General features: G+C 40.0%; 1 protein-coding gene across 13 annotated transcripts in view; it reads right to left on the bottom strand.

Moving 5' to 3' along the window:
* CCDC178 (coiled-coil domain containing 178) overlaps positions 1-22564 on the bottom strand; it is a 130288-nt gene that overhangs the window by 80669 nt on the left and 27055 nt on the right. For 12 of the 13 annotated variants that reach the window (XM_083747704.1, XM_083747706.1, XM_083747702.1 and 9 more), the window contains 8 exons: positions 21738-21833; positions 21507-21643; positions 20116-20299; positions 18337-18399; positions 15750-15911; positions 13197-13310; positions 8453-8598; positions 5094-5253 (listed from right to left, as the gene is read on the bottom strand). In XM_083747704.1, coding sequence (XP_083603830.1) covers positions 5094-5253; positions 8453-8598; positions 13197-13310; positions 15750-15911; positions 18337-18399; positions 20116-20299; positions 21507-21643; positions 21738-21833 — 1062 coding nt within the window. The remainder of the gene's footprint in view (positions 1-5093; positions 5254-8452; positions 8599-13196; positions 13311-15749; positions 15912-18336; positions 18400-20115; positions 20300-21506; positions 21644-21737; positions 21834-22564) is intronic. The other variant, XM_083747701.1, reaches the window with a different exon arrangement.

Genomic DNA, 22564 nt, shown 5'->3' with positions numbered 1-22564 from the left:
TGCCATGCACTATTTTTATTCCACATAGCCCTGATATTCAGCTATGCTGTAGCTTGAAACACAGTTGCAAAAAACTCCAACAACCTTGGTGATGTGTCTTCCATTGCAGGGCTAACAGAAAAGTGAAAAATACTGATTCTCATCCTATTGCTTATGTTTTACTTATTTGTTCACATTGGAAACCTCCCTTCCCCCCTGGCAAACCTCAGCTTTTATTTCTTCACACAATAAGTTGCAGTCAAAGGGGCAGAGAACAATGGAATGAAAATGCTTCTGACTCCCACTGCCCACTGCCAATGAACTATACTAAGACAGGGAATGTAAATAAACGGGGACATGTAGTCCATACTCTCCTTCAACAGAGCACAAGTATTTGAACTTTTCAGCAGATCCCCAAGAAAAGTTTGAAGAGGATGCTTCCAATGCACACCTTGATGTTGGTGAAATTCAGAAATTAAAATACATACAGGCCAATAATTGCAAGAGAATTTTCACATCCCCTAATGATACTGTACTTGCCACCCACTGTCCCAGGGTCAGCTGAGTTTGGCATTGACTTCAATTTGGTTTTGCCACGTGGATAAGGTCATATATTTGTCATTGGCCTGTGCCATCCAGATTTCTCAAAACTACAAACAAAACCTTCCTTTCACAAGTACCAACGTTAAAGAAATGAAAAATTCGGCTAAAGAAAACACCTGTCAATCTTCATCTTGTGTAGGAATTCACTGAAGGTTGGGAAGGCTTCTGTTTATTTTTTGTTTATTAGTCAAGGTTTTGAAACTGATTCTAGTTTTAATAATGCTATTTTTTCTTCTTATATTGTTCTTTTTGACTGGATATTTTTGTTGTGAATTTTAATTAAGTAGTGTATTTATTTCAGTCACCCTTAGCTTTTCATGAAGGGAAATCAATAAAAGTAGTAAATAAGCAAACCACTGGGGTTTCATTTCACCTAACAGAGGTAACATGATAACACGGTATCTGAAACTTCAGTGTGTGTGTGTGTGGATTCTTTCCTAGTCTCCATCTTTGCATTCACAATATTAGGTAAATTAGGTCTTACATCAGAGAATTGCATTTTCTGCCACATACATATATCTACATCATTGTACTCCATGTTTATAAACAGAGAATAACTACAACTGTAATCCTATACATGCCTACTCACAAGTCATGCTGAACTCAGAATAACTGATTTCTAGGTAAACATGAATAAGACTGCACTGTAAAACCTCTAATTCTATATTCACAATCTGTAACACAGATTTTAATCCTTCTAAATTGCTCTGGTTCATGGGGTCACGAAGAGTCGGACATGACTAAACAACTAAACAACAACATTTAAAGAAAGGGAAATCCTCATGTTTTACACCCACTGTGTGCAGGTATTGCAGTTTTCTTTACCTATCTAACCACTATTTACAGCAAAAATGACAATACTTTTATCACATGATGCCTTTCAGTGCACAAATTTGCACTTTTTATAATTCCCACTGTCCTTCCCATTATTTTTCCTTTTATGCTCATTTTAAATGTTATTACCATCATGGCACCCATATACCTTAGGAGGGTAGGTATAGCTTTCCTGTAAGCCAATAAAACTAGACAGTGGGGTGGCTATTTGGGTAATACTGCCAGCACTCCCCACAGGACATCATGTAAGACACATTTGCTATAACAGTAAGTCTACCCAGGAGCAAGGAGCACAATTCAAAGTCTATCTTGTAGCATGGGACTCCCCACATACCAGCATAACACACTGTTGGAAGTCACTGAGTCAACTAATTAAAGACAATTTTATAGCCAGACAATTTGTCACCCTTACCTTGCACATACAGAATAGCCTGGAGGAAACAGGGGATCTCTGCACAGGTTTATTTTAAAAGCCTCTTTCTTTGGGGCCCATAAAAAAAAATAAACACAGCCTAAATACATATGATAGTAAAATATAATAACTACAATTCTTTCAGTTCAGCCATTCCTTTCCTCCAGTTGTACTTCAAGCTCCACATTTCGCACTATATCTACCGCCACTCTTTTGTAGGGAACTTGCTATAGAAAACTCTGAAAAAGTTTGTTGCCTAAGGGCAACAATTTCAGCCAAACTCTGTTATAAAACCTAGTAAGTAGATACGTGTAACAAAACTGAGAGCAATATAGGCAGCACAGTGATCTTTCCCAGGACTTCACAGTTTCCAGTTATTTATAGTCCTCCATAGCTACTAACTACCTTAGTTTCCTACTCCTCTCCCAGTGGAAGGTTCACAAGCACAGTGTGCACATAACACTAATCCAAACCATGGTTAGCCATGAGAGTGCAAGTGTATTCATAGTAAAAATCATGGCTAACTGGCTCCCCCCCTGGCTATCTTGAGGCTGCTTACCTGGAGCTAAGCCATGGTTTGGTTTAGTGTTTGATCCCAAGCAGGGTTCATGGTGTGTCTTGACCAGACAAACAACAAACTGTAAGCCAAGAATAAACCTCCAAGCAGCTAGAAAAGACCCAAATATATATTCAGACCATCTCATAAGTGCTTTATAATTTTTAAAAACACGGGTGGCGCTGTGGGTTCAACCACAGAGCCTAGGACTTGCTGATCAGAAGGTCAGCGGTTCGAATTCCCGTGACAGGGTGAGCTCCCGTTGCTCAGTCCCTGCTCCTGCCAACCTAGCAGTTCGAAAGCACATCAAAGTGCAAGTAGATAAATAGGTACCACTCTGGCAGGAATGTAAACAGCATTTCCGTGCGCTGCTCTGGTTCGCCAGAAGCAGCTTAGTCATGCTGCGTACATGACCCAGAAGCTGTACGCCAGCTCCCTCAGCCAATAAAGCAAGATGAGCGCCACAACCCCAGATTCGGCCACGACTGGACCTAATGGTCAGGGGTCCCTTTACTATATTTTCAAGGCATTTGATAGAATGGGCTTGCTAGTAGGGATGGGCAAATTTGTCAGTTTTGGTTTCCCTCATTTCCCCATGTTTTCCAGTCTTCAGTTCTCCACATTTCTGCGACAATTTGCAGTCCCCCTCAAAAAAAAAATAACATTCTTATGCAACTTGGCCAGAATTTGAGTCATAATTTTAATGCATTTTTAATCTTTTTTTGGAAGCCGCCCAGATGAGTGGGGTATAAATACATTTATTATTATTATTATTATTATTACTACTACTACTATCATCATCATCATCATGATATTTTCCCCAATATGCAGTTTTGTTTGCCGTTTTGAGTAATACACATATTTTTGCAAGCATTACCCCCTAATGTACATTATCTTCACTAACATAGCCATTTTATGCACCCCTTTCCCAATATATACATTTTTCTACACACCATTTGGCTGGATAAGTGCATCACAAAATTAAGAGAACTACGGATCTGAAAGGATAATTGTGCATCAATTTGCATGTTGGTTCAAGAAGTGTGAATTAGGTATAGGGCCGTCTTACCCATAGGCGCTAGGGATGCAGGGTACCTGGGCACGGGCTCTCAGGGGCACCAGGCCAAGAGTCCAGGGCCTGAGAGTTAAGTCTGGGGAAGAGCCCGCCCGTCAGTTGGAGCGCCACAGCAGGCTCTTCTGCTGTGGACAGCTCTGCACTGTGAGTTCGGGGGCGAGTGAACCAGCAAGACACTGAGGCACCAGACGGCTCTGTCCTCCTGTGTGCCTGGGACTGGGCAACCGGTGGGGGGCGCCAGGCAGATCTTTGCACCCCGGCACCGCATATTCTTAAGACAGCCCTGATTAGGTAGTTCTCATTAGAATGCATACAAAATCAAATGCCACCCCTTTCCTTTCTTTCTGGTCTTGTCCTGTTCAAGGGACACCAATGAGATTAAGAACCTTACTTCCATCCCTGCTTTCTCTCATATGCTACTCAGTAACTGGAATGCTACCTCTCCTCCCCGTAGGCTATTCACAAAAGGCCTTTTTTGCCATTTAATGCTTTTGTGTATAGTATCAGGAGGAACAAAACAATCTTAAGTAAAGAAACATATCCAACTTCAAACAGACATGTTCACCACAAATGCAATTTGATCACCAAGCTTTGGAAGATCACAGCTGACAGCAATCAGCAAGCACAGTCATGACATGACATACACACATGTCCAAATACATACATATTCTGCAGATTTAGAAGGTTGTGTTTACTTAAGAAACATATTGTTTCAAACAATTCAACACCAGTTCCCAAATTAAATGATAAAGTCAAAACACAAATGATTGAATCCAGCTAAATCATTGTGTGTGGGGAACAACTTCAACACAAGCAAACTTCTTCTCCTTCTCCTCCCCTCATGCACCCCCTGGGGGGAAAAAGCTACTGCAAAGGGCTGGGGAAACCCAGAGCAGGTCTGGGGTGTGTGCCAGGGGTGAAAAGAGAAGTTCCCTTGTGCTTCCAGAAGTCATTCCCTGTGTGTGCAAGGATTTAGCTGGATGCAAACTAAATTGCCTTTGGTTATTTCTTCGATTGATTTACTTTTGTCTAAAAGTTTTATCCATGAAACCTAAGTTTTTAACTAGTAGGTTGCCATGGATATGATATGATATGATACGTTTATCTGGAACCTTTCATTGAAAAGGTATTAGCCAGAAACAAGTGTCAATTACTGTATATGTTGGGTGCATGTTGCAACTTGATTCTATTCTGTCATGGGAGCCATGGTGTTATCACAAAGATCCCTCTGTCTTGTCTTCAAAAATAGCTGTTTCACATCCCAGAGTGAAAGATTAACAAAACGAACTATGAAACTTCCAAACTTAAATGTAAATGGTCTGAAAAATTGGTATCACCAATATCAAGTCCCCTCCCCAAAGACACTCATTCCATTTACTGGCTTTAGCCAGTTGCTGAAGCCCAGCATACTAAACTGATTAATGAATTTTCATGCCTGCACTGGAAGGACACTGTCTTGCAGGATATTTTGGAAATTGATACCTCCCCCTGAGTGTGGTCTGAATGCCTGAGTCAAGTTTCATCTGGAAACCCCTATTTTGGCTGAAATATTCAAGAGGGCAGTTAATTTTAAAAGAAAATGCACTTTCTCAAAAAATGAAAAGAAGAACAAAAATAACTCAAACAACACAGACCTCGTTTTCTCTCAGGGATTTCTGTCTCTTCCATATACACTCTTCAAATGCTATGTTATCCGTCTTTAATTTTTTTTCACTATAATCCAGCCGATCATGGAGAAAATCAACTAATGTTTGAATATTCTGCTCCTTTGCCTTTATTCTAGTGTACTTTTCCCTTTAAGAGAAAAAATATCATTACTAGAATAAAATGGTATTTTATTTCCAAGAAACTTGTCTTTAAGGTGACCTATAAAATCTCCAGGGGAGTTTAGCAGAAACAAGAAATTGTCTCTTAGTACCTGTAAACCTCACAAAATTACTGTGGGGTGAACTTTTGCACACCTAAGAAGAGCCCACTGGATCAGGCCAATGGTTCATGTAGTCTAGTGACCAACTAGATGCTTGTGCGAAACACGCAAGCAGGATTGGAGCACAAGAGCACTTTCCTTCCTGGTATATGCCTGTTATATTTCTATGCCACACTAAATGAAATCAGTCCAATCAATGCCAGATACTTCATGATATGAAGTTTCAAATCATTGCATCTTGAAATCATGGTACAAATATCCAGAGGGACCTTTTTGAAAAAGGAATCACACTACAGCTGTGTCCATTCAGCGCTTACCAGCATAGGGATGGTATACTAACCCTGCAATCCTAAGCAAGCTTACTCAATAGTTAGCCACATTAAAGTCAATGGGACTTGCTCTCTCGTAAGTGTGCTCAGGAATGTAACCTAATGTTTGATATATGCAGTTCAAAACTTTCTCTTTTAAAGTTATTGTTTCATGCTCTCCACTTCCTTAAGCAGTAGGCTGTTCCAGGGAAGGTTTTCAGGGTTAGTCTTCTAATGAAGAAAGAGTACTGGAGACTTACGGTATTTTTGTCATATGCATTTATTTACAGATATGTCTGTATAGGTGATGAGAGACATGTAAGGTTATAAGCAGGCAATCCTAGTGTAATGGGCCATTAAAAACCACTAAGAAAATAATCTATTTGTACACTATGTGTGCCTGCAAAGAGACTATAAGGAAGAACCATAAGATTGTGCACAAAATAAACACAAACAACAAACAAACAAACACCCACCCCACCACAACCTGGAAGGAGGGAGAGAGGTTTCTCTTTATTGGTGAAACAGAAAAGTGTGGTCCTAATTATATGTGTTGTTATAGCAAGCCTACTGTTAGGTTACATTATTTTATAAGAAAGATCTTTTTCTATGGGTTTCTTAATAAATAACATAAAATTATTTGCATTTAGAGTTGCAAAAGAAGTCATCAACCAGTTTGTACCATTAGGCTTTGAATTCAATACAAGATAATGAGTTGTATGATGGTAAAGGTAAAGGTAAAGGTACCCCTGCCATTATCTTCAGTCGCGGACGACTCTGGGGTTGTGGAAACACTCATCTTGCTCTATAGGCTGAGGGAGCCGGCGTTTGTCCGCAGACAGCTTCTGGGTCATGTGGCCAGCATGACTAAGCTGCTTCTGGCGAACCAGAGCAGTGCACGGAAACACCGTTTATCTTCCCACTGAAACGGTACCTATTTATCTACTTGCACTTTGACGTGCTTTCAAACTGCTAGGTGGGCAGGAGCTGGGACCGAACAACGGGAGCTCACCCTGTCGCGGGGATTCGAACTGCCAACCTTCTGATCAGCAAGCCCTAGGCTCTGTGCTTTAAACCACAGCGCCACCCGCATCCCTGTATGATGGTATCTCACACCAATTATGATTACATAAAACCTTCCTGCACTATACTCTTTAGTACTGGATAGGTGTGGGAGAGTGGGCACTTTTGCCTGCTTACGGTGGGAGTACAGAGTTGTCCAGGTGTATTATGGAAATGTGGTGACACTTTGAAATGCCCTGTTGAAAAAAACCTCTAAGCTCATCTTCTTCCACTAGTTGGAAGCAGGTTGTGCATTGTATCTTCACAAGGATCTTCTTAGCAATTCGATAGCTGCAAAAAGGTGCCTTGGCATGTTAATGTAGGCAATCAAACCTACCCTCTCATGTGGAATGGTTGGGGAAGATATGGGAGATAATAATCATGCATAAATTAAAATAAAATAAGTCAGTTGAGAGGTCAAAGAGTCATTCCAGACCACTTTAGTTTTAGGTCTGTGTTACACAGAGACATGGGACATAATTTTTTTTAAGCCCCCTAAACAGTTTTGGGACGCAGGTGGCGCTGTGGGTAAAACCTCAGCGCCTAGGGCTTGCCGATCGAAAGGTCGGCGGTTCGAATCCCTGCAGCGGGGTGCGCTCCCGTCGTTCGGTCCCAGCGCCTGCCAACCTAGCAGTTCGAAAGCACCCCTGGGTGCAAGTAGATAAATAGGGACCGCTTACTAGCGGGAAGGTAAACGGTGTTTCCGTGTGCGGCTCTGGCTCGCCAGAGCAGCGATGTCACGCTGGCCACGTGACCCGGAAGTGTCTCCGGACAGTGCTGGCCCCCGGCCTCTTGAGTGAGATGGGCGCACCAACCCCAGAGTCTGGCAAGACTGGCCCGTACGGGCAGGGGTACCTTTACCTTTACCTTTAAACAGTTTCAGTCACTCAAATTTGCTTCAGGTATTGTTATAGTTCTGTTGCTTTGATCTACCATGATATATGCTTTGGTTTGTAAATTGTGTGCCTTGTCCTCTTGTCTGTAGCCTGTTTTGTTGTTGTTTCATTCTTGGATTTCAATACCAGCTTTTATAGCAATGCTGTTTTACTTCTACAGAGAACTTATTATTAAATGTCAGCAATGTTTTTTTTATAAACCAACTCAGGATTTTCTACATTAGACCAATTATTTATGAGATAGTAAGTCAAGGAGCTACTTTTAACATGAGTTGTGCATGAGACAAGTAATTCTTTCCATAAGCTCCATCTTATGTGAGGTTACTCCAAAATTCCTTGGCAGAAAATCTTTTATTCTCTTTTCCTACTTTGACCCTAAAGATCAAGCCTATTGCAGCATTAAAGGCTTCCATGGCCTGCCATATATTTAGCTGAACAGAACCTTTTCTGTTTTCATGCTAGAATTTATCAGTCCCAGGAAATGAAAACTCACACTTCTTTACCCAAAGAAACAAACAAAATGAATTATTTTCAACTAATTAAAGATGCAACCGACCATGAATTTTATTAGGTTGGGGCATGCAATTCTAATGCCTAAAATACAATTTACAGGACAAGAATATTCATCATGAACCTTTTCTACTTTTCCATAAAATATGAAAAATACTCCTTATTTATTGATAAATATTGTTATGTTCTCTTCAGATAATATGGTATTAGTAATACATCAATATTGTGTTCATTATTTATTGTAAATTTATGTATTACCTTCACAACTTTATTGAAATGTAGTGTCTTACCTTAACACTATTACCTTTGCCTCTATGTTAGCCAGCTGTTTTTCCTTTACTTTGCTCATTTCAGCTACTTTATTCATTTCATCTTGGAATTTTGCAATATTTCTGTTGACTTCATCAAGCTGGGTCGAAATATCTAAATATTTCACCTGAAAATTAAAAATATACATACACTTCTGAAGTTGGGAAGATATCCTGATATTGTGTTTTAAGTGCACAATTATGTGCGACGATGCATGAAATTGCATACCCAAGAAATAGAACTGTTTTTGGAAGTGCAGTTGAAACATTTAGTGCAAGGAGAATAATGCCTTTTCTGTAAAGGCAACAAACTTGTACATCAAAGTTACTGTTCCCAAGTGTGTTTTATGAACTGACAGCCAGAATTCTAAGACTCCCAAAATATGTTTTTAAACATCAGCACATTGCTCAACATCCCTTTCTCAATAATACACATGCTCTTTTCAGTCATGTTCTCATGTACAAAATACATCAGTCTTTACATTGATTATGTTATTAAATATGATGAAAGCTGGTGTAGTGTGGAGGGTTCTGAATGTACGCTGTGAAGCTTTGAATTCCAGTTCAAGTATCATGACTGCCACAAATTCGTGAAATGTTCTTAGGCAAGCCACTATATCTCAGTCTCAGCTCCATCAACTGCAATAGGGTTATGATAATACGGACCAATCTTGCAGGATTGTTCTAATAGGCTATGTGAATGCTGCTGCTACATTAGATCACAGAACAAAGAAAAGAGTCAAAGGACACCCTCATGTTAAAGCAGAATTCTGCATGAACTAAATGATACTGGCACTACAGATGATCACAACAGGTCCACTATTCTTTTGCTATCTTTGTTTAAACAAAAGTCTTTATACATGTATGCACTTTGATGATAGCTATAGGAAACTTTATTATCTTCAACTCCTCTTGTTTCTGTGATTATGGGACAATCTAATGAAAGATCATAGGCTGATAGTCAAATGTCAAAATCCAGTGGAGATGATTGGAGTGCAGAAGCTAGGGATGCTTGAGGAATTTTGACATGGACTGAATTGATCTGCATCTCCTGCTGAAAAAGTTCCAAAGTGAGTTTAGAACTAATATAGCTACACTCCTGTTATTGTTTGTAATATTACTGTTTTGTATAATTCAAGAAACTTAAATAAAACACACATCTATTCAATTTGTATTTTCAAAGGAAATACATTAAATTATTATTTACACTTCCAGAAGAATCACACTTGAACTTTGTGAACTCTTCTCCTATTGCATCGAAGAAGCTCTACTGAACTACCCCCGACTTAGTGTAGAAACAAGGTGGAACACAGCAAAGAGGCAATCTACAACACAAATATATCCTTGGCTAAAGAGAGCAACAGGTCCCTGACTGGTCTGAGGGCATGGAGACTGTTATTGCACAAAGTGCAAGGCTCTTGTGAACTACAAGTGTGCGCCCTGCAAAAAGACAATTGTTACACTGAGAAAGGCAAGGAATGAGGCCCAGTGGATTGCCAGATGGTGTAAAATAACAACTGGCTAAAGCATTCAACTCGCTGCTGACATTGGCAACACTTGCAAGTGTACAAAGACATGAAGAAAGCCTTTGGGCCAACAGTCAGGAAAATTGCACCACTGAAAACCTTGTCTGGAAAGATCATCACAGTAGTAGCAAGTGGATGAAGCGATGGGCAGAGCACTCTCAAGTACTGTACTTGCAGGAAAACATGGTCTCTGACATAGCAATTGACTGTATCCATACCCTGCCTCTTTTGGAAGAGAATGATGTCCCTCCCTCCCTTGACAAGCTGAAGAATACCATCAACTCTCAGGCATGTGGTAAAGCCCCATGACAAGACAAAATCCCAATAGGAGTGCTGAAAGCCAGCTTCAGTTCCTCCCTTGTGACACACCTCTATGGCCTCCTCTTGTAGTGTTGGGAACAAGGGTCTGTGCCACAAGACATGAGTGACTCCAGCACTGTGACCCCTCTAAAAGGAAAAAGGTGACCACTGTGACTGGAATCTCCCTACTGAGTACTGTGGGAAAAGCCTTTGCCAATGTAGTTTTCAACAGATTACAGTCACTTGCTGACAGGGTCCATCCTGAATCACAATGCAGCTTCAGAGCTCAGAGGTCAACAGTCAACATGATTTTCTCACTGTGCCAGCTGCAGGAGAAATGATGTGAGGATAGATGCCCCTAAGCTTCACAAGATGATTGTGTCCTTCCACAAGAACATGCAGGACATCTTCGGATGCCCTCCCTATAAAGAGTGAAGTGGCTGTGTTCTCGCCGCAACTCTCTTTGACGTATCCTTCTCCCTGGTGCTCTTATACGCCTTCAGATTAACTGAAGATGGTGTGTGCTTTCATCTGAGGAATGACCAGAGGAAGAATGACTGCTGGGGGAGTGCAGAGATAATAAACACCATGGTGCATCTGCTGCAGCACAACCGGATGCCTTCTTTTCTGCCCCATCTGCAAGGAAACATGTCTCTGTTGTTTTGGTCTCAACAGCTGTAACTTTCCAACAGTTTGACTTCACCCTGAGGCTGTCTCCCGAGACTGATGGATGCTAACAAACAACGTTGATTTCAACAAGGATTTAGGAAACCATCACAGATGAATATGGAAATGGGATGGAGCAGACCACTACTACTACTTGTTATTTTCATTTCTATTCTGCTTTATATTTATAAAGGGGGGAGGGAATCTCTAAGCAGTTTTCAACCTACAGTAAAACAGCAAATAAAACAACCCAGAGTGAAACATTACTGAAGGAAGACAAATATAAAGTAAACATTCAAAGAAACATAATTAACAGGAAACTAAAATACCTAAAATATTTCAAAATAAAAAACATTGTGAAGGAGATCAATTATACAATGCACATTTTATTCAGGAAAATTAGCAAAATAAAATGGAATATTACAAAACAACTTCCTTAAGCAGCAGGAGCCTATCCAGACAACTAACTTTGCAAGTTACTACCACCACTATGTATTATGAATGGATACATGAAAAAGACTGTCTTTTTCCCTACTCCTGGTGCACAAAGACCCCTCGGATAAAGTACCACATATACTAAATGATGCTGCATATGCAGTTTCTGGAACTAAACTGGGAGTCACATGCACAGTGCCAAACAGATAATCAGTAATGTAACTATCACAGCAGGAATCATCAGCTTGGGAGAGAGAGAGAATAAATCTAGGATCCTTTTTCAAACTGTCCCCACTGAGGAGAGTGGGAGGTCAGCATGGTTTCAGGCTACCCCATCATTCCTGGAGCATGACAATGTCAAAAATGATAATGCCATCTGCTGGGTAGCCAGGCACTCAAGTAAATACAAGAACATGGCACTGTGGACTACTGGGGTGTGCATGTACAAATCTGAACAGATTTATTGCAGCTGCAACTTTAATCAATTAATTGGCACAATTACTCAGTGTATGGAACCTGAATGATGGCTGAGTGATAACAAGCAAAAATACTAGGACTTGGGACAAGGGCCTAGAAATAAATCCGCATCCAGTGTAAATATTTTAACGGAGCAAATGTAACAACTGCATTACACACACATTGAAGATTCTTAACTGTCTGCAAGAGCAGTTGCACATAGATTGGCCCAAGGTCAGCCAATAAGTTTCATGACCAATCACAGAAATCAATGTAGGTTTCCTAACTCCAACTGCAACACTATATCCACTACCTATCATTAGCTATTAGGATAATATAAATTATCCTAATTTAGATTGCCTGGGTACAAGAGATACTGAAATCACATTGTTGAACTGGCTAGATCCCTGCTTTCCGAGGAGTGTATTCCCAAATATATCCTTTAGTCTTTTTGAGCAATCTCTCCAAATGTGTTCGTAAGAAACTGTACAGAAACTTGGTGCTCATCCTGTTCCTGTACCCACTTGTAAAATCCTTTAACAAATCAACAGATTTACTGCAAGTTTATCATTGCATGCTGGTATTAGATATTATATAATATTTATAAAACCTGGAAACAATCTACAGTAAGCCTGGTTCCTAATATGCCTTCAAATCTAAGTGCTTGAGATGAATTTACTGAGAACTGTGGGCAGAGCATAACTGTAAACAAAAAAACCCAAAAGCTCACTGCTTTCATTAATAAAAAAAAGCTTCTAGCCAACCGGCTTAACTATATGAACTCAATAATTTCTCCCTAGTATTTTCCATCAATATCAATGGAATAAATAATAATGCATATAAGACATTTTTGTACACAGGCCTATCATTAAAAGCACATTTATATAAATGAAATGTTCAGTAACAAAAGCCAAAATGATTCCTTGGTAGCAGAGGCAACTTGTAACTATTATAGTAAACATACACCATAATTTACAAAAAGATGCCATCTGCTGTGCAAAGGTGCAATCAGCAGGCTATTTCTGTGATGGACCCCTTTTATTCCTTATTTTGATCTTCGCCCTTCCTTTTCTAAAGCCCTCAAAGCAATAAGAGCTGGAATGGCAAATAAAGAAGGGCTTCTCAGTGACCCCAATATAATTCTCTTTGCACTTTACCTCATTCCAAGGCGATGGACCTGTTAAGTTAGTTTCAGCATGAAGTGAAAAGGTCTGCATATAGAAATTCCGTGTGTAGCCAAAGTAACTGAACAGAAAGTACAAGCTAGCTTTTCAGAGTAAGCCATCAAAGAATGGTAATCTAATGTAAATAGAACCTGTTAGTGCTAATATTAAGACATTCACCTGTGCATCATTTAATAAGTTCTGGAAATGTTTCTTCTGTGCTTCTAGCTCTTTAAATTTTTTTGCTTCCCTTTCATCAATTTTCTGAAGCTGCTCATTCAACTGGACAATTTTCTGAAAAATATAATCAGACAAAAGAACTGGCAATAAGATTCCACAATGTCTTAACGGTTAAGCATCTTTCTTTGAACCTCAGTATTTATGCATGAATTCCTATTTTCTTTACAGGTAACTTTCAATATAATTCTATTTGTAATGCATTTTAAATCATATTTATATAGATAGATGGCAGGATACTATTAAGTAGAGAAACAGTTGCACTGATCTGTATGTTGTAGACATATAAAAGTGGTTCCTCTCTTTCAAATGACCCAAATGATTGTTGCTTGCATGAGTGCTAGCACTGGATTTTGGGGGGTCCTTTGGCAAGATGCCCTCGGGAAACAGGTCCATTAGTGCTCTCACTTCATACCTATCACTGCTTGCCCTCTTCCTCTAATCTCTATCTGTACAATTGCCCACAAAGAGAATGTAAGGTGCAGCTTGATCTCCTCTTTCTTGCCATTGTTTTGCTTGCTCACACAATTACAGACTTTACTGTTTTGATACAAGTAATAACAGGCTGATGGTAGGGGGGGAGAAAGCACGGATCCACAGGAAGCACTAATTTTGGGAACATGTCTCAGGAAGCATCCTATTACTCCAATGGTCACTGGTGGATGTTGGCCTCAGCCTTTCCATAGATGTTGTTGATTTGTGGGGGTGCAGCCTCTTCTCCCTGGATGGGAGATGTCTCCATTGATTTGCATGGTGGGAGGGCTGGTGGATAAACAGCATTGATCCACATGAAAAACAGTTTTTGTCAATATCCCTCCACCAAATCATAATGCTCTGGAAAAATAAATCATTATTAAAACCAAGACCTATCAGTCAAAATGAATATCCCTCCCCACTCAATCTCAGGGTGCTAGTTTCAGTATTTATTTATTATTTTAAAATTAGAGCAGTCACTTAAAAAAAGTAGTGTTTTGGTGGCACTTAAGTTCACAGAGTGACTCAGAACTTTGGGGAGTCTTTGATCTGAACTGAAAAGCATTCTTTATAGCACAATCTGACTTGGTAATGAGAAATCCTCAACCAAATATGCCCTATTCACCTCATTATTCAGCAAGTACACAAAGCCAATGCACACCTCTAATATACATCACCACTAAGAAAGCAAGGCAATTTGGTGGTGATGATGGGGTTGTCTATCGTTAGAACAGTTTGAAGCACATTTTAGAATTTCTATTAATACAAAATTTCACTATATTGCCACTAAAATATACAAGCTTTGAGGAAACTCAACAGTTCCACTTTACTGGCTAGTTAATATTGTTTTTGTCTGTTACTATGTTGTGTATTTTGTGTGGATTTATTTTGTAAACTACCCTGTGATGCTCGGAGGAAGGACATTATAGAAATTTTAATAATAACAACATAACATCTGTACTTAAAAGGTGTGCAGCAAATAGTTTTATGAACACCACATAAGGAACAATAAAAAAAAATTGGCTTAACATCTGCTTATGAAGATGCTTACATGAACTTTGTTTCCAAGTTTTTGAACCAAAATAAACATAGAGTTAAAGACAAAGATATATAACTCTTGCCACACCCCCAGTAAGCCTCCAAAAGACTAATGAGTTGTTCTTTGTCACATTGTTTCTACTAAATTTTTCTTGGGGAAGGGCAAACTGCATTAGTCACTGCCATTAACATGCTTTTTTGAAAATACTATTAGTTGTGTGTGTGCTTCATTTTACGGAGGCCATTACAACTGGCACTATCAGCAATTGTAGATGTGATTTTAAATTCTATCATACTATTATATTTAAAACTGTATACCGTATATACTCAAGTATAAGCCGACCCGAATATAAGCTGAGCCACCTCATTTTAGCACAAAAAACTGGGAAAACTTATTGACTCGAGTATAAGGCGGTTCACCACACCACAAACCTGGTGGAGGCGGCAGAGGCGGAGGAAGCACAAGCAGCCCCAAAGGGCTGCTTTCGGGCTGCTGCTGCCGACAGTAGCAAAGGTGGAGGAGGAGGAAGGAGAAGCCCAAAAGCGCTTCTTTCGGGCTGCTTGTCCCTCCACCACCGCCTCTGTTGCTCGCAAGAGCAGGCATAGGAGCCATGATTGGGAGAGGCACAGGGCAGTGCAGCTCCTGTGCCTGCGCTTGTGAGAGGCAGGCGGCAGCGGCGGAGGGACCAGTGGCGAGAAAGGGCTCCTTTTGGGCCGCTCGTCCCTCTGCCGCCGCCGCCCGCCTCACTTGAGTATAAGCCGAGGGGGCCTTTTTCAGCATTAAAAATGTGCTGGAAAAGTCGGCTTATACTCGGGTATATATGGTAGTTACAACAAAAGTTGGACTTTCAAGTGATTTGTGTGTTATATTAATTCAAATGCCAACTTGAATGCCTCCACTTTCAGTGAAGCTTAGCAAAGTTCTCCCATTTTATAGGAAAGGGGGAAAGAGTCAGCACTGTGGTGCTGCCAGTTTTAACTTACCTTAGAATATGCTTTTTGAGATTCATCATTTTTTTTCATCAATGCCTCTTGTTCAGCCACAAGCTTGTCAATGTCTGCTAACTTCTTCTCAATTTTTTCTTGCAACTTCTCAAACTCCTTCGACTTTTTTTCTAGATCAGTCCGCAGTGCTTTAACCCTTTTCTGTTTATAATAGAAGGAAAATACATAAACTGAAGTAGCTCAAATGCAAAAGCAAAGGAAGAAATCCAGCAATACTCTGTTTGCTTCAGAAATATATAACTGGGAGAACTTATTTTATTGGATAAAAATGTAACTTTGACATTCATGGAAGTTTCTAAGACTCTGTACATACCAAGCATTTCCCATTGGGGAGCGCTGGGGATAAAATAGACCCCATAGCATAACCACCAGGGTAGGATCAGAACTACCCACAATTCCTATTCCACAGAGCTGATCCAGGAGAATACCATGGTTAAAAGGCAGGGCTTTTATTCAGCTGGAACTCACCAGAACTCAGTTTTGGCACCTCTCAAGCTGCCATTGCTGTTATAAGAGAACAAGGGAGGTGTTTGTGGTGTGTTCTGGCACCTCTTTTTCTAGAAAAATAGCAGTGGACTTAAAGGTATTGAAAGCCGCAGAAAGATAGAGACACAAGAAAAAGGTATCCCTCCCCTTGTTCCACTTTCTGTAAAGGTAATTGTCAGGGAACTGCCATCGGAAGAACAGGTGGTAGAAAGGCTCCAGGAGAATAGGAGAGACTCTGCAGCAGAAGAGGGAACCAGTAGGGGGAGAGCAGGAGCTCAAAGGGAAAGGGAGTCGGAGGGGAGGCTCTGGGATACTTCCAGTGAGAACAGTGAGGAGGTAACAAGACCCCCTTTAGCAACCCCCACCCCTCACCGGAAGCTGTCACGCAGAGAGTTCAGGAGGCGCATGTCCATCAAACAGCTTTTATGTTGGAGTAAGTTCCGTAGACGCCCACTGTCGGATTCTACCAGCGACTGACGGAGTCATGCTTTGGGGGCTCCATTAGAGACTCAGGTTGGCTGACCAGCCAAAACCCGGAGGGATCAAGCTTTATGCACAAGCAGCTCATTATCCCATCACAGTAATCTATCAGAGCAGCCAAGGCCAACTCTGTACCATGGCCAGATCTGAACCCAAATAGGAAAGGATCTAAATAGTTGGTGTAATCCAAGAATATTTGCAGCTGCCCTACCATAACTCTCTCCATCACATTCCCCAAGAAGGGCATTTGCAACTGGTCAACAGTCATAAAGCCCAAGGGGTCCAGGGCTGGTTTCTTTAAGAGAGGCTGGACAAGCACCTTTTCAAGGCAGCAGGTACCAGCACCCCACACAATGAAGTGGTAACCATGCTCTGGACTTAACCAGTCAAACCCCGTCTGCTATATTTAATAAGCCAGAAGGGACGGGGTTGAGAAGGCAGAGAGCCTTCTCAGTAGTGGCACCTGCCCTGTGGAATGCCCTCCAATCAGATGTCAAAGAAATAAACAACTTTTGGACTTTTAGAAGACTTCTGAAGGCAGCCCTGTTTAGGGAAGCATTTAATATTTTATCAATCATTGTATTTTAATATTCTGCTGGAAGCTGCCCAGAGTGGCTGGAGAGACCCAGCCAGATAGGCAGGGTAATAATAATAATAATAATAATAATAATAATAATAATAATAATAATAATATGGTTGGGCATATAGCTGCAAGCACTTTGTACAGCTAACTGCATAAGCTGAAGACAATCCTGTAACACATCACCAATTAAGGGATTGGATAATTCATCTGGAATGGCAATAACTGCAGCCAAGGTCACTCCAAAATAGAGCGACTTTATCTTCACGTTGTGTAGCAACAGACTGTGCCCCACAGTGGGAGGCAGTATGATTCTGAAACCATAACAAATCTACAAACCTGCCTCATGTTCTCAGAAAATGGCACATGCGACCAGAAATTCAAAGACAGTGTAAGGGTAAAGAAACATGCCAAGTAAGCAATGTAACTCAGATGCTGGGAGTTTCAAAAGAAAAGGGACAGTATACAGACATTGTCAGATAGCCCCAAAACTACATGTAAGAATAAATAGGGCAGATGAACACCTCACTTCTGATGGGTGAATGGTAGCATAATTTCCCACCTCTGATTAGAAGAAAAGCTCAGGCCATGTAACAAGCCTCGCTCTTGCCTTCAAGACCTTAAAACATTTTAAAGGCTGCACTTTCATTTTCAACAAGCGTCTTAATTCATTACTGTTAAATTGTGAGTCTGGAGTGATGTTTTTGTCTCAGGTTAGACCAGGGAGTTTTGAACTCAGATTAGCACAGATATTGTAACTGGTTGTTACAATATTCATTCAGGTGCACAACATTCATCAGAGAATGGGGAAGATTGGAAAGGACTTCTTAAAAGTTTATGGTATTTTTCCTAGTTAATTGATATCAATCAATTGACTCAACAGTTGAAGTAAATGCTTTAGTCTTCCATTGCATGTTCATGATTGATTTTGTGAATATAAGTCCATATAATCTGAAATGAAAGATTTTGATGTGCAAAAAACACAGCTTAAAAAAGTTAGTTTAAATCTCTTCTCCATACCTGGGTCAGCTTCCAAGCACTTACTTCATCTCTGATTTGTTTTTTTACATTATCTACTAAGTTCTGAAAGTGAAATTGAAAAAAAAAATTATATAGGAAAACATAAGAAAAAACAGGTAGAACAAGTATAAATTAGATATATATATATTCTGTAAATCAAATGATAGAAAATTACTAAATTGGAAATAGAATGACATTTGAAAAATATGGCCATGGGAAGAGGGAGAGAGGGGCAATACAGAATAATTTTATGATTTGGGCAAGGGTGGGAAAACTGCCCCCCTCTGGGTGCTACATTCCCTCAGGGGGAATCTGTCAGGAGCTACATGCCAAAACTGGGCAAGGCTGGTGGAAATGTCGGTGGGGCCCAGATACATTTCCCATTTCTCCCTCATACTCATGTGCATATGCTTGCATGTGCAAATCCATGCCCATCTCTCTTTACTCCTTTTCCCAGCTGCCTTCCCTCCTTGTTCTACCGCCACCATGAAGCAATTAGGTCTACAATACAGCTTCTGTTTGCACCTACCGAAGCTGATTCTTAACCTCATTGCTTTGTGGATGGGGTGGCGGACTTGAAATGTGAGGGGTAGAATTTCCCCACTCCTGCTTTAGGGAAACCTCAATTCGAGATAATTGTAACACACAGTCTTGTCTCCATATCAAATAATTGGGCTCATTCATTCTCTGAGCTGTCCTTCAACCTCAGATTACATAATTAACTGTGTCATACAACATTAGAGGTCTTGCCACAAACAGGACTGTCTAGTTGGTTTTCATTTCCCAGAGTCCTCAGCTACCACCTCAAGGCAGTTCTCCAGTTTGCTAGCACAATCTCATAGGAGTTCAGGTAGCACCAAAACATATTTTTAAAAAGGGCCCCCAGTCATAGGATGCCAAGTTAAAAGGGAACCAGAAAGCTATTGCATGTCCAGTGGAGAGGGACTAATAACTCATTTTCAGATTTAAAAAACAATTATCCAAAAAAGAATAGCTGGTGGCTTTTAAGTTCATACAACTGGTTCCAGATAGCTTGTATGTGCCTTGTGGTCAAAAGCAGGACATCTCTTCCCCATTCTATGAGAAACTACTTTTCAGTTACACGAAACTATAGTCATTAAATCCCTGATTCTAATCCAGTTATTGTTGACCACCCCCACCCCCTGCAAAACAAGTCACAAACAATTTACTGGCTCTCTGGGTGCAAATGCATATATACCTATTTCCACTGAAATCTACATCCAGCCAGTTCAACAAGGCTTGGGTGAACACTGCTATATGCTTCTGTATTAGTAATGGACCCAAACGGTTGCTTATATGCACAGGCTTCTCTAACTGAACTGGGATACCTGCTGTTATAAATTGCTAAATAGGTTTACAAACAATTTGATGCACGGGGAAAGTTTAGAGTAAGGTTGCCAACTAGTCATAAAATAGGACTTGGCCTGCTTTTGTACTTTAACAGCATCTTGAGCTGTAGAAAATAGCAGGTGGATCTTTACACAGCATGGATATAAACATTATAATCTACTAAATTCTGCATATCAAGCTGATATTAAAGTCATAGCTATAGTGGCAAACAAAGGAGTTGGGAAACCTGGCTCACAGTTGCTTTATTTAGGCCTAAAGAACTTAAAGCTACATCAAGCTTTAAATATTGCAAATAATATGGCAGGGTGATGCTAAATAGATTAATTGACATGCACAGAAACATTCTAGTCAGTCATTTCACATCTTTAAATAATTAAAATATCATAATAATGGAGTAACTTTTACAACCTTGAAACGTGTTTTTTCTTTTGTAAGGCTATATTCCACTTCGTCCAGTTTTGATCTGGCTTCATCATAAGCCAATTCAGTTGAATAAAGTTCTTGATTGACCTTTTTTAAATGATCTTCCAATCTGCGAATATTTTTCCTTAAAACCTGAATTTCTGATTGATATGCCATCCTCTTTCTTGAACTGTTAAATAAAAACCGAAAACCTTACAACACTAACACATCTTCAACAGTTTATTACACGTTGAACCTCTCTGAGGATTTGGGGGGGGGTATGCTTAATTTTACTTCTGTATGGGGATGGCACTGATTTTTTAAACTCCTGTGTCTATCTTACAGAAATACTTCACTGTGTTCCCAGTGATGAAATAAAGTTTGATGATTGCTCACACAAACACAAGCATTCCACAGATGTGCCAACCATTTGATTCTGACAAACAGCACTGATGATCAGACATATCACAATGACAACTGCTTATCACTACTCTAGTTACACTAGAACCCATTGTATGTATGAAATAACTCTCACTCCAGCTTCCTATGATGAGTTTTTTGAAAGATTAAATTCAGAAAAATTTCAGAACTGAGTGATAGAATCTTGCTCTTTTCACACTAATCACATGATACTCTATAGTGGGTTTACAAAAGTTTCTGTAAAATGTTATGTTAAAAGCTCATTCAAGGTCTGGATCCATATTTTGACTTGAGAGGGATAGGCAAAGTCCATTGTGCAGTGCTTGATGGTCATCTGGTTGATGGGTGCTTAGAAACAGCAGCAAAAGGGGATTCGACAGCCCTATGCTTGGTGCTCGGAAAACACTGGTCATAGGACTGGTAAAGTCCTTTCCAGTGAACCTGAACTCACTACCCATCCACTGTTGGTCAGCAAGCTTAAAGATGCTGTTGGCAGGGGCCAGCTGTGTGGTTGAGATCCCTGCAGGAAATATGGTTGATCCAGCCAGGGGCAGAGGAAAGGGATGCAATGGGGGGTGGGCTACCCCCAGTGTCACCACTGAGGGGGGTGACAAAATGCTGGGTAGCACTCATCACAGGGCCTGCAGCATGCCTGAGCCACGCTGGATCAGGCAACTGGGCATCAATTCTAAGCAGGAAGCTATTCAAGTGAGCAGTTATAATCTCATCTCATTTAACATTCAAGAATCAAGATGGATCAAGGAGCAAAGTAACTAAGAGCTATGAACAAGACAGCAATAACTGTGCATGGATGTGGGATTTCCCCATTCCCTTATATGTGTAAAATGCTTTAGATTAAATTGAATGTTCCACTGGTTTCAGTAAAAATAAAATAAAAAATCAATGAAACCAAACATCCAACTCAATTGGCTTGAAGCCTAATTAAAAGTCTATCAATTATTAACCACTTCATTTACCTTTCTCTGAATTTTTGTGCAAATTTTCCATTTTCATCATGAAGACGTTTGTTTTCATTCTGTGTTTTGAGTATTTCATCAAGAAGATGCCTAAGTCTTTTTTTCATATTGCTTAGATCAGAGTTCTGATTGGCTTGCTAGGAAATATTATAGAATATGATGAACATTATGAAAATTCTGCAACACATGGACTCAAAAACATATTAATTTGTATGCGTTTTTTAAGCTTACTGATGTTTCCACAATGTTCTTCTCCTCTAAATATTCAGTCATTAAAACTTTGTTCTCATTTTCCTGAGTAGCAATTTTCAGAGTCATCCGCCTTACCTAACATTAAAAAGATAGTTTAATTGCTCATTCAGCATTTAATTGCAACATTGTAAATTTTCATCATAGTAAAATTTCTTGTTAAAATCTTGAAAATGTAGTTTCAGAGCCTCAGTTATAGCTTTGGGGCAGTATAGTGCTATATTTAGTGAAAGGATAGTATTTGCTGCTTATATCATAGTTATAATTATGTTTTCTTTTCCACCCCTGTCACAAAAAAAATACAAAAAAAATACTTGGGCCCTGTTCTGTCTGTCGATGCAAATGAAAAATTTGACAGCTCCTAACTACCCTGCTACAGGCTAGTGGAACTTCCAAACCAGAATAAACAAGTGCATTGTGTCAGTGAGTGGGATGAAGGCACAATGTAAATGTCTTCAGTCTATACTTCTAAAAAGGAAAGCTTGCCCCAGTTCTCATGAGGGCCTAAAATCAACATTTTAAATGGCCAAAACATATTAAACATAACATATTAAACAAAAAAGTGAAAAGGGCAAACTAACATAAAAAAGGAAATTAAGAGAGGAAAAGGAAAATAAATCATAATGTGAACCACTTTTTTTGCAGAGGTCACAAAAAAGAACTTTATAGGGTTCTTAGTATGCCTTTGTAACAGCACGGGCACCAGCATTGTTTTGGAGAATAGGACGAAAGCAATTTCTAGGGCCAGGGCTAGGGCCAGGGCCAGGGCCAGGCTTGAGTGCCAGGCTTGAGTGCCAGGCTTAGTGTTT

This window comes from Podarcis gaigeae (assembly GCF_964106915.1).
Source record: "Podarcis gaigeae genome assembly, chromosome: 7".
Taxonomy (NCBI): Eukaryota; Metazoa; Chordata; class Lepidosauria; order Squamata; family Lacertidae; genus Podarcis; species Podarcis gaigeae.
This window is presented reverse-complemented; position numbering and strand designations above follow the sequence as displayed.